Here is a 13251-nt window from a genome sequence, read left to right as displayed (position 1 = left end):
TTTTATCACTTGGTCATAACATATACCACACTAGATAAGTTTTGCAATAGACAAATATGAAACAATGAGGTGGCCTATCACTTTTTTTTTAAACTATATTTCCATAGCAAATGTTTGGTCGGAAAATATTTACTTTATTTAAGTAGGTACGGGACAAACATGTTATTTAATTTTTCTTTCTTATATTTGTCTAGACATTGTTGTGTTATGGGTTTGAAGCCACGCGGTTAATTTCTTCTTGTATATTATATTTTTAAGACGTTACCTAAATCCCGACCAGAAATATATAATTATTGTTAAGAAGGCGCTTTTTTTCTCATGTAAAGCACGACCAGAAATATATGATCATTGTCAAGAGGGCGCTGTTATTCTTATATACAGGGTGATAGTTCAGTTAAGTATGATAAATTAAGTTCTAATGAAATTCCGCAATATGTGGCGTGATCATATATTACTGGCCAGGTTTTATATGTTTTTTGTTATGAAATAAACAGTTTTTTTTTATGTATTAATTATTTTAATTATTTAGTGGCAAAAGAAGCGATACTGTCATATTCCTCTTAAAATATCCACGTTACCAAGTACAATAAGTAGATATAACTATGAGCAGTGTACTTAAGATAAAAACCCGACCTTCGCACGAATAATCATAATAAGCAGGAGTAGAAGGCTAATTCCAACTTACATTCCGATGTCAAAATTGTGCAATTTTGTTATCATTCGTCTGTGCATTACGCTCACACCAGTTAAGTAAATGTACAAACAAGTACGAGCGAAATTCACGCGCGAATTATAACAAAATGAAATCATTTTTATATCAAAATGTAACTTCGAATTGACCTCCTGTATTTAGATTTTAAAGCTACGATAATAATTTGATTGCATTTTCAGTCTCTCGTCTCGATATATGAAAGCGGTACCTATGCGCTTTCCTAAGATTGAAATAAAATTTGTGGCATATATATAATCGAAAGGAACTTTTGTTATTTTATTATGCGAGCTTGCATGCTTACGCTCACTTTCTTTAGCGCGTAGCCCCAGACGTGGGACTTCCAAGCATACGTTTTCACAATTAATGGATGTTATATTGATATTGAAGTGTCGTTTCAGAATACATCGCAAGTGTAAATTGTATGCTTATCAATTATATGCTAAATAATCATAACGCACGTAATTACATTTTTGTTCTTCTAGTTCCAGAAGGTATGTAAGTAAACAAGTGCAACATTTAATTACATGTTATTAGATTGTTACAACTATGTGCTTATTTAATATTGAAGTGTGATTATTATTAAGTGTTGATTTCCCATTTGCTTATGTTTAAATTATGTTCTACTTGCCAATTTTACGGATGTCTGGATTTTTCAGCCAGCCCACGGACGCGGCTAAGGGTAAATATAACGGTCCGGTAAATCGCAGTGAAATGTGAGTAAATATCTGTTTTTTTTGAAGTTAATACTTCTTTAGCGGCGCTTTTTGTGATGGGGAAAAATGTTTCTAGCTTAGTGGGTAGTGACCCTGCCTATGAAGCCGATGGTCCTGGGTTTGAATTTGCACAATAGGTTGTATTTATAAAGTGAATGAGAGGTAAGAAGTGACTTTGAAAAATTCAACCGCTAAGGAGGTTGAAAAGGCGTTGAACTTTTGTATGGCGTTAAAATTGTATTTTAACCCAGGAAAAATATAAATAATAGAGAAACTTACAAACACACGTATTTATTTACATATATATTAAAACAAATATATATATTAAGCTTATCTTATTTCTACCAGAAAAGCATTCCATAACCATCAAGCAGCTTGTGTTGAGGGTACTTAGACAACGATATATATAATATATAAATATTTATAAATACTTAAAATACATAGAAAACACCCATGACTCAATAACAAATATCCATGCTCATCACACGAATAAATGCCCTTACCAGGATTTGAACCCGGTTCAATCAGCTTCGTTGGCAGGGTCACTACCCACTAGGCCAAACCGGTCATCAATGTTCCAGGTACTAAAGTGACAGTTCAATTAATAAAAATATTAAAACTAGACAAGAATCTGCCCAATCGAACTGCCATTTTGGTACAAAACCAGATAGAATCAAATTTATATTCTGATCTGCCCAGTCCAATTAAATAGTTAGTGGGCAGTCGAACCATCAACTTAGCATTATATATAGATATTTTGTTTTGTCCAAAAGCTTCTGCTAAATACCTTTGAATTAATATTTCGTAACTAACTATATTATATAATGATGATGAACGTTCCATTAATATTTCCTTAGTGTGTAGGTTTGGTATTGCTCACGTTTTATAATTCATCCTATAGGTAAATACATTACGTAATCGACACCTCTCCCTCGCAGCATGGCAACATTGGCTGAAGTTCAAAATCGTGTTTCGCTTTACTGTAACGAAGGCAGTATAAACTGAATTACTAAGCTTACAATGTCGTCTGAATTTCAACCTTTGAAAAACAGTTATCAGTATTTATCAGTAAGCAATTACGCCATCATAACATTTTATCAAATTATACGCCTCGTCATCTAAAAAATATAAAGGTGTGTATTCACTATAAAAAATGTTTAGGATACACTGTGTCTTAAACACTATGCCGATATTTACAGAAACAATCTTTCAGCTCACATAGTGTGGACGGGCTGAGATACAATGAACTTTGCGATAAACTATAGTGTTTAAAGCAACTGTTTCTGTGTTTTAGAAACATGTGGATTTCTGTTTCTGAAACCATTTTTGTAAACAAAATGTTTATAGTGAATACGCGGCTTAAGGGTCTTATGTTAGTCCGTAGCGCGTGTCAATTACGAAATAAAAATATATGAGTCTATTAAATCAATGATATACCACAATATTTTGTTCAACTCGTAATTCAGCCAGAAACACATTAATAAAACAAGAGGCGACGTGTCCACAACGTGAATAAAGCATTAGCACATCCAGTGCCATCCGGTTTATAGTATGTAACAATTATTAGTTATAGCTATACAATGTATAATTTCTTTGACATGTAACATTGGTGTTATCAATAATTATTATATTTATTTGGTCGATTTTTGTATGTATTCGTGTACATAACTATGGACAGCAATATCCTTAGTCAAAGTTCTGAACTAGTGATAGGGGACATAAATAAAAAGCCCATCTTCTCAGCTTAAATTGAAAAATGCTCTTGTGTTACTGTTTCAAATATTAACTCTGCGCTAAAGGAAAACTTTTTAATTTATTATCGTAAAGGTAACGTGCGAACATAAAAGGTTACGTTTCTAAGAGAATGTAGTTAGAGCTCATGAGTCACTATACATTTTAAAATGTTTCTTTTATTTCACAATAAACAATCCAGGACAGAAGTGCCTGGAGTAAATTAATTGGGAGACCCGACCCCACCTAAAGTGGGAAAAGGAAAAGAAGAAGAAGAAGAAATTTTAAGTATTACTAAGGTACACATGGAAAATAAAAACATTACATGAGCTCGGACAGGCCAATGTTGTACGTTACGAGCACGCCGTGATGCCAAAGTACAGGAAACGTATAATTTTTTACCTAAAAAACACACACCGTTGTCGATGCTATGGGTAAACCCGAAGCCAGTTTATTTCAACCAGTACCTTTATGCTAGGCAACCAAAAAAACTGTTTGGTGATAAATATAAGAGTACTAGGTACACTCTTTATTCATATTGCTTTTATGATACCTAGTCCGAATCTAGTTGTCCGAAGGAAGTTATGGGTTAAGTTAGTTAAGTAGTTAAATTAATAAAACTAAGTAATTTTATATACAAAATGCGCGTGTCGAGAATATAATCCGTTTTTTTTAAATTCGCAGAAGAGGAAAAATAACTAGATACAGTAGCGCCTGTAAGAAACGTCACGCAAAGTTCACCGCTCTCGTCACATCCGTCAATGGAGTCGCCGTAGTCGCCGAGTATATCACCAACCACTGAAACAGATCCCTTAATGACATACCTAATGGGCTGGCTAATATCAAAAATAACTATTTCCATACTCAGAGTCACAAGCGTGTGCATCCGTGGGACATGGCACAGATTCAGATCAATAAATAAATCCTTGGCTTTGGTGACGGGGCAGCCCTACCCTACCCAGCATAGAACGCCATTATTAACAAACGGATATTACTGTCTCTTTTTATGTTTGTCTGTTTGGATAATTTTATTCGAATATAACAATAATATAGTGTTAAAGTCAAATTAAATTACGTAAGGAGTTATTTATTTCCAATTTGCTTTTATTTATTTGAAATGGTTTTTTATTGTCAATATTTATAAATCGTGGTAAGAATTAGTAAATACCTGTTTTAAAATATTATTCATAGTAATTAAATTAAATATACTTACCCCCTAAATTAACTAAATATTATTTGATTTTTACCACTAGCTTTTCAGTGAAGGAAACCTGCATTGCTTACATCTGCGAAGAAATTCAAAGGTGTATGTGAAGTCCCCAATCCGCATTGGGCTAGCGTGGGGACTATAGCACAAGCCCTCTCGCGCAAGAGAGGAGGCCTGTGCCCATTAGTGGGACGTATATAGGCTGAATTATTATTATTATATTTATATACCCCTAAATATATATCAAGAGTAGGTAGACACCTGCCTAATTTAAATTACCATAAGAACTTTAGCCAATAAACGTCCAATTTAAAACTGTAGACAAAAACATCACAACGGACGTTATAAAAACAGGTTGAATGAAAAAATACTTCGCAGACACTTAACAACCTCTTTAATATTAATAAAAAATGTGTACATTGCTAATAAAAAAGGTTCAGTACTTTTCATGAAGCGCTCAAGTAAACATAGGCCGGCAAAATTACTTTATTTGATGCAATGTTTGCTGAAAACCCGTATTATTAAAATTTTGCCGGTATAAAAAAGGTTTAACTGCTCATCTGAACTGATAAATGATAATACGTAGCTTGAGCATCGGCTTTTTAATTACTTTAATCGCACTAAATGTTGATTATGAATAATATTGAAATCACCATAAAAGTGTAATTATATATTATCTGTTATCTTTTTACCTATGTAACCTATGTTTATGTAGAAAGATATAAAATAAAATTACACTAAGTATTTAAAAATGTCAATTCTTACTAATTGGATTCATAATTTATTAGGGCTCATCTTTATTGTTTTTAATTTGATTTATTTAGAAGTTGGTTTATTTTATCAGCCATGCCAAGGTCATCGGCTAAAAGTAGAATGCTAAGATAATTAACAAAAGAACTGACTAAAAAAAAAAGTATAACTAACAAAAGAACTTTACAAAAGCAAGTAACTGCATCATGAAATATCAAAAACAGAGGCGTTGCCCGCTCGTCTGTTGGCAAGATATCAAGGGCTTTTTAGTGTAGAATATAATACGCTTTAATGTTGCCTTACATTACACCGTATATTCATAAAGAACGTAGATTTTGAGTCAAACGCGAATTTCTCCTGGATGGTACACTTTTTCCAAGATGGCTGCGATTCCTCGAGGTCCCCAAATGTCAAATGGTGTGGGCATGAAAATGGGGCCTTTAATTTATATACATACCAAATTTCATGACTGTTCCAGGGATTTCGAGGTTGGTCCTAATCCGATAGGTAGTGCTATACATAATTTTGACGATTTTTTATTTTTAAAGTTATAAATTGTATGGAGATGACAAATGTCACCGTACTGCATGTGAAAAATATTAATACTTTATGTCGCATCGCGATTTTCATTTGGGTTACCGTAGGAAAGAGCGACATTTTAAACTTCAGCATCACTTGCAGCGCACCTCGCTCGCTCGTACCAATAAATACGAGTAAGCAGGATGCGCGGGCGAAAAATGTCAAAACCAGAACAAATATGACATGAATTTGTTTTGTATGTTTAAAATTATAATATTTTTTTTAATAGAGTAGGTGCCTATTTTCAAAGTAGATGAGTAGATAGATGACTCACTCACATTCAAAGTTGTAGAACATACGTTTAATACGCGATCCTATGAAGCGGACTTAAAGTGTAATTTTATGAACTAACCATCCATGAATTCTAAGATGCATACGCATTATGCTCAATATGCTAAATCCGGGTAACCTTAAACTTTAATCACTTGGCATTGGCGTAGGTCTCTAACTTCTGGCACGGTTTATCTTTTGGTTCTCAAGAGCATAATTACTAGTGAATAAGTAGGAATAAGACGTCGATGATGTTTTATTATGTCTGTTGAGTTAGTATAGTTAAAAAATTTTTTTTATATAATTGTGACGGTTCTACGGTAAGTCAAATTAAGTTCATTAAAATTTAATAAACACTACTTATTACTCTATAAACTTCTAGTTTCAACTTATTAGTTACCAGTGACTTTACTATTATTAAACAAAATGTACTTATTATTGGTTTTATTTATAGAGATTCTAAAAGTTACAATGAATCGGCCTAAAATGTGTTACTTTTAAAAGTATTATTGGATGCTTATTTATTTGTATAAACAAGTTTTTTTTTATTATAGAAAGGACTTCCTAATAAAAACACTGCTTTCATTGACAGTAGAAATTGTTTTTATTTATATAAAAATAAAAAATAAATAATGTTTTTGAATAACAAATTTGTATAGTTCCGTTAAACTATTTCCACGCTAAAATCATCATCACCAACTGTCAACTTTGCCCATCCCTATAAGCCATTGTATAAAATTCTCAAGACTTGAAAATAACAATGATTGTTAAAATAAATAGGAATATCTTATAACCAATCAGAAATAAAATAGCGAAATTCTGACCTTTTTGTTTCAGCAATAACATGCAGTACAACATGGCAGTAGTTCTTAAAATATTAGTTTTTGCTGCAATTGTTGCTGCTGCCAACTGCGAGATCACCGAAAACTGGCCACCAAACGCAATTGTGCATGGTAATGCAATGTTTGACAAACATGTATGCATATACATGTTTGTCAAATATAAAGTGTATACTTTATGCAGTGATTTAGACGAAGTGAGGCCGATTTGTGGTATTAGAATTTCTGTCCAAGATACTTTGTCTTAATGAGTTAGCCATACGTTTGTGATTCAAATAAGATAAATAATACAATAGGGTAGTGTGCAAACTAATCACATCAGCTAACTACTGAATATAAAATGTCAAAAGGATTCTGTTATTACATATCAGTTAACATGAGAACGCATTCTGTGACGTCACCTATGAGAATTTTAGAGTTTCATAATGTTTTTTTTTAAACCCAAATATTTTTGAGTGACTTGTATTTAATGTTTATTAGCTATTCAATACTTTAGTCAGCTTTTGTTAAACAGACCCTTAGACTAAAAAAATACTCTTAGATTTAATTATCTAATTTAAAAAATAAATATTCATCAGATTGAACCCCTATTAGCGCAGACATCCAATGTCTTTGCAAAAGACTATCATTTTCTGGCCTGTCCGCTAACATATTTAGTATGCTGTTGGCACTGTATTCTGCTCCTGTATTCTGTTTAAGTCAATTGGTCCCACTACTTAAGACATTTGATCCTTAAAAACAAACAGGTTCGATTAAGACCATTACGTAAAAAAAAAAATAGGTACCTATAAGCCAATTCGATCATGTACCTGACATCAAACCGCTATTTGAATCATATTGGAGTCATATCAGTTAGCTGTCATTTGCGCGTGCGTCTTGCTCGCACTAATACATGTACGGACAAGTCGGAGCGAAATGAATAACTGATATGACTCCAATATGATTTGATGTCAGGCGCATATTCGCATTGCCTTGCTAGTGTATTGCAAACCATGCAACTGATGATTTTAGACTTAATAAAAATAAACACTTGTTAACTGATTGCAATGTGATTTTTCCAGATTTCGAGCAATTTGACTTCATTATAATCGGCGCAGGATCAGCCGGCAGTGTGGTCGCAAACAGACTCAGCGAGGTAGAGCAATGGAAAATATTGCTCATCGAGGCTGGAGGTGATCCACCGGTGGAGAGCATTGTAAGTTGTTTTATGACTAAAGAGAAGATACATTTTTTTTTTCGTCTTGAACCTTGAATCAAAAGCACGAGATGTATCTGAATAATGTTGTACTCGTGTAGTACATACAACACATATATCAGGGAAAATACGACCTAGTGTAAATATTTTCGACAGCGAAACGTGACGTACGCGTTTGCGTTAAGTGTCATTTTGTATGAGATTTTTTGACTTTCCAAAACGTCCCGCTTGGCGCGCTGTTCAAAAACCCATACAAAATGAGACTTAACGCAAACGCGTACGTCACGTTTCGCTATCGACTAAATTTACACTAGGGGTACTGAAAATAATATGTATTTATCCAATGCTTAATATTTTTTCATCACATTTGCTCGAAAAAGATCTTATTTCATTCAGGTGTGCTGAAGGACAAAGGCTTATTTTGTTTCCGTGGGAGGTATGGATTGTGAAAAAAAAGCTATAACTCCCTAGGCTTTTTTTAATTATTTCACTTATTCATACGAACCAAGTAGCATACGTGAGTTTTACTTTTAAAATACTGACGTTTATAATTTAATATTTTTGTTTATGTTTAAAATTATTTCATTTGATTAATTTAACAGCCGTTTAAAATATTTTTACATAATTTTCAATCGCGGCTGAATGCCGAATGTCAAGAAATTACAAAATGGCGGACGAATGTTTGATATGTCACCGCATTTAAGAATTATTTCCCTTAAAATATAGTTTTTTCTTCACAAGTGTGATGAAAAACATTGTGTGTAACTCCGGGGGTAAGAATATTACAAATTCGGGTCTTTAATTCTCTCCAGCCTGCGGCTGTCGGGAATTACCACCCTCGTATCCAAAATTTCACTTACCCCCCTCGTTGCACAATGAACTATCACTCATTTTCGTTTTTCTCAGGGTAATTAACTATCGTAATAAAACACAAAAAAAAACTAAAGATATATTAGTGAAATAATGTGGAAATAACGAACATCAACTAAGAGTCCAATCGACATATTTACGATTACGACTCTAGAGATCCTTAAAAGTAGAATTATTTATTCTGCTTGTAAACCTTCTTTTTGCTAACGACATGGGAGGGACAGAGAGAATAGATTCTAAGTATTTGTAGTTTTAAGTTTGATAGATTCCATGATTCCAATAAGTACGAAATTCGTATAGTAAAAAACTAAATAATAAAATAAAAACAATTTCGCATTAGCTAAAATATTGTTCATAGCCATAATTAGCATTGAAATATCCGGAGCAGCTAATAACTTTCAGACCAATACTCGTAACTTATAAATTAACTAGGAATTAGGTAAATACTTTACACTAATACGTTGCCTAAAGCGCAAATTTACAGCCTATGTGCTCAGTCAAGCACCGCATAAACCCTAAAAAAGTTCAGGAAATGCATAATTTATAAATTTTTGTTTCCAGATCCCCGCATTATATACCCAGTTACAAAATACGGAATACGATTGGAATTATACTACAGTTAATACTGGAAAAACGAATCAAGCCAATGTAAATGAAACAGTGCATTGGCCGCGAGCAAAAATGTTAGGGGGATGTAGCAGTATGAACGTCATGATCTATGTCAAAGGCAACGACGCTGATTTCCAAAGATGGTATGATCAAGGAAATAAGGAATGGCACCCAAAAATTGTTCGTGAATATTACAAGAAAGCTGAATCTTTCCAGGACATAAATGGATTGAAGAATCCTGCCGTTAAAAGGTCTTATGGACAAAATGGGCCTTTAGGCATTAATTATTTTAACAGTACATCTGAAGAGCTCACGCAGTCAATATTAGGTGCATGGGATGAAATTGGATTTAAGGCAGTCGCCGATATCAATGAACGAAACGTTTTAGGAGCCGGCCCTTATGGAGGAACAGCAGTTAACGGGCGAAGAGAGAGTACAGCGAAGGCCTATTTGAATCCAATACAGAACCGAGAAAATTTCAAATTATTAAAAAATACCTTAGTTACAAAAATAATAATAGACGACATAAGTTTAACAGCCAAAGGAGTAAAGGTGGAAATTAATAAAAAAGAAATGATTTTTTATGCAAAACGTGAAGTTATATTGAGCGCTGGGGCAATTAATACCCCCCAATTATTGATGTTGTCTGGTATTGGTCCTAGAAGCCACTTAAAATCCAAGGGAATTACCAGTCTAATAAATTCACCGGCTGTAGGTCAAAATCTCCAGGACCATATTTACGTACCAGTTATAATCTTCGGAAACCATCCTGGAGAAGAAGACTCGACATATAACGAGCTTCAGTATCAGATCTATCTTAAAAATAGTACTGGTTACTTCGCATCAAATACTATACAAAATGTACTTTCGCTTTATGGCCGTTCGATAGATTCAAAATTTCCACAATTTCAAAATCTTGTAGGCGTATTTCCGAAAAACTCCAAAAAGGTAAAACTTTATTTTAAAAGTCTATACAAATCTGTGGTAGTTGACTCCATAGTCAAAAATAGTAAAGATAACGCTCTTTATTTGTATCTTTTTCATAATTTGCATCCGTATTCGAAAGGAAATATTTCTCTAAGTACAAGTGATCCAAAAGATGCCCCTCTTATATACGCTAATTATTTTGACGATCCGAGAGATTTGCAGGCTACATCTGATGGGATTCGAATGTTGACGAAAATAGTTAGGACTTCATATTTTACATCCATCAACGGATTTTTGGGCAGACTAAAATGGCCAGCTTGTGATAGTTTCGATCTTGACAGTGAAGAGTATTGGAAGTGCATAGCTATTAATATGGTGTTGACTATATATCATCCTGTAGGCACTGCCCGAATGGGTACTTCTCATAAAACTTCAGTAGTTGATAGTCGTCTTAAAGTATACGGTGTTGGTAAACTTCGAGTAATAGATGCTAGTATAATGCCAACGTTAACAAGTGGTAACACAAATGGACCAACAATAATGATAGCAGAACGCGCAAGTGATTTAATAAAAGAGGACCATTTACCTAATATCAACCAATAGTAAATAAAACAAAATTTAAAAACTTATTTTCTTCATCAAAATTATTAAAAATTCACACATTCATATTATTATAGTTATAAGGACAACATAAAGGGACTCTTATAAACCAAAAGTATGTTTGTTTAAAAATAAGCTAATGCATTCAATAAAGTATTTTGTTTTTGTTGTTGTTGAAAATTTGTTAAAAAAGTTATTAATTTTATCGATTAAGTTCATAAAATGCCCAATATCTCAAAATTATACAGCGAAAATAATAAAGAGGAAATATTCCGATCGGTTCACACCCTCGATCCCAGTGTAAATTCGATTGCGATAAAAAAATATCGGAATCCAATACGGGCCCTATGCCCGTAACCATTTACAGAGCCACACGTCACCGCCTCCGAGGTAAATACAGGAAATACGCCGTCAGTGCTGCCATCTATATTCATGAGTTCCTTTAACAGGGGACGACGTACTCGTGCCAGGACGAGCCGGGAAACTGCAGATGATCAATTATCTTCATTTATGCCTGGCTGTGTTACGGAACACTCGCCAGGTGCCCTTAGGGCATCAATGGTGGGATGTCCCTGTTTAGAGCATTGTCGAACTCTCCATATTTCATGCTCGTATATAACTGAATAAACATAGAAGAACATCAGTTACCCTTGTAAATAAGTATTACGAAGTAATCAAAAACATCCAAAATTATAACAGTCTACTTACTGCTTATTTTGTTTAAATATATTTGAATACTCATGCATACAATATGTTTATGGATGTATGTATACTTTGACTAGAACTCTTCTTGATGCCGATAAAAAGAGAGTTTATTTTAAATGTACTCGTTTTGTAGACAAATTTAATTTTAGACCTTTCTGTTTGTAACTAATGTTGACATTGAAGAGTTTGCTCAATAGTTCATAGTAAAAATTTGTTAGTCAAATTACAATAACCAGTTTTTCAACTATCTATCTTATTGCTTTATCTTGCGTAATATTATTGCTTCTTGTTAGTTTTCCCTGCAGTCATTTTACTCAAACACATATACAATGGATAAAATAGAGATAGCAACATAAAGGAATACTCGGTACAGAAAGTTTCCTTTTATTATCTGAGCAGACCGTGCATTTCCATGCTTAGCGCGGGTGCTGCGACTAGATTTCTCGAGCGAACCAGTGAACTAAGAGATCTGTAATGGTGCTATAATATATTTTTAGCCGAGTTAAATTCCATTGATTATCGTTTTGCAGATAACACAATTTGCAAATAGCTTTTTTAGCAAATTTAAAAAATGGATTGTGGGCAGAAAATGAAAACGTTCGCGAATTTATATACCATTAATATTTCTCTGTCAAATCATTAGGTAGGTATCCGTAACAACATAAAACAATTCCAGGACTTTATTTTATTGATTTTCCTATAATCTATTGTACTCAATGCTATACTTGTCTACCGTTCTTCATCAATTATCATCTAATCAAAGGTAAACTGGAAAATATCCCTTAAAGGGATAAGTTCGCCTTTATACTGCCTATCCTGTGCCATATCTGTGTCTTTGTGTGTTCTGTACAATAAATACGAGAGATACCATACATATAAAAGATAAGAAAAGTAAACAAGTTTTAACAGACACCAAAAGCAAAACAAAGGCTGTTGGTACTGTTAGTAGCAGAAGTTCCTTATGCGAAGTAAGCTCAGTGGTATTATCTGGACAAAACCTATTTTCGAGTGGGTAAATTGTTGTTACAGCGGACCCAAAGTAAGAGACAATGCAAAAGATTAAGAGTATTTATTTTATTTTATTTATTCCTTAAAATTAACACTGTAACTGTAAGTCACGCTACACATGTTAAATTAAAACTATACATTGATGGAGCTCAGCGTCGTTGTTTACTCTAGGTATCGGCTACAAACTGCCAAAAAACTAGCTTCAAAAATCTTGAGTGGCGACGGTGAAAGGTAGACCGGGGTTAGTCAAACACATAAAAACTACATATAAACACATTATAAAAAAAACCTAACCCAGGGTGCCGCCGGCAGCGGAGCAGGGTCCAAGCTGCCGGTGGTCAGGGACGCAGAGAGAAGAACCGATGGACTATCTGCGCCTTCTGCATCTGAATCTGACCCTTGATCCAAACTTCTAGCGAGAGTCTCTCAAGATGTTGGCCGAGACTCTTCGCTATGTGACCGTTCACCAAATAAACGTTTATGATTACTATTATAGCCCAATATAATGTTAATCGAAGAGTATACTAGGTGATTTT

At 33.8% G+C, this 13251-nt stretch overlaps 1 protein-coding gene across 3 annotated transcripts; it reads left to right on the top strand.

Moving 5' to 3' along the window:
• The first annotated feature begins 342 nt into the window (after nt 1-342).
• LOC133522060 (ecdysone oxidase-like) lies at nt 343-11165 on the top strand. 3 transcript variants are annotated; one of them, XM_061857252.1, is made up of 5 exons: nt 343-1207; nt 1369-1425; nt 6800-6915; nt 7863-7996; nt 9428-11165. In XM_061857252.1, exons 1-5 carry the CDS (start codon nt 1134-1136, stop codon nt 11003-11005), a joined length of 1959 nt encoding a protein of 652 aa, XP_061713236.1. In that variant the 5' UTR covers nt 343-1133; the 3' UTR covers nt 11006-11165. The 3 variants fall into 3 exon arrangements, with proteins under 3 accessions (XP_061713236.1, XP_061713237.1, XP_061713238.1); XM_061857253.1 differs by having other exon boundaries at nt 344-1203; XM_061857254.1 differs by lacking the exons at nt 343-1207; nt 1369-1425 and adding an exon at nt 5907-6282.
• The last annotated feature ends 2086 nt before the right edge of the window (nt 11166-13251 follow it).

Source organism: Cydia pomonella, chromosome 10, assembly GCF_033807575.1.
Source record: "Cydia pomonella isolate Wapato2018A chromosome 10, ilCydPomo1, whole genome shotgun sequence".
In the NCBI taxonomy this organism is placed as follows: Eukaryota; Metazoa; Arthropoda; class Insecta; order Lepidoptera; family Tortricidae; genus Cydia; species Cydia pomonella.
This window is presented reverse-complemented; position numbering and strand designations above follow the sequence as displayed.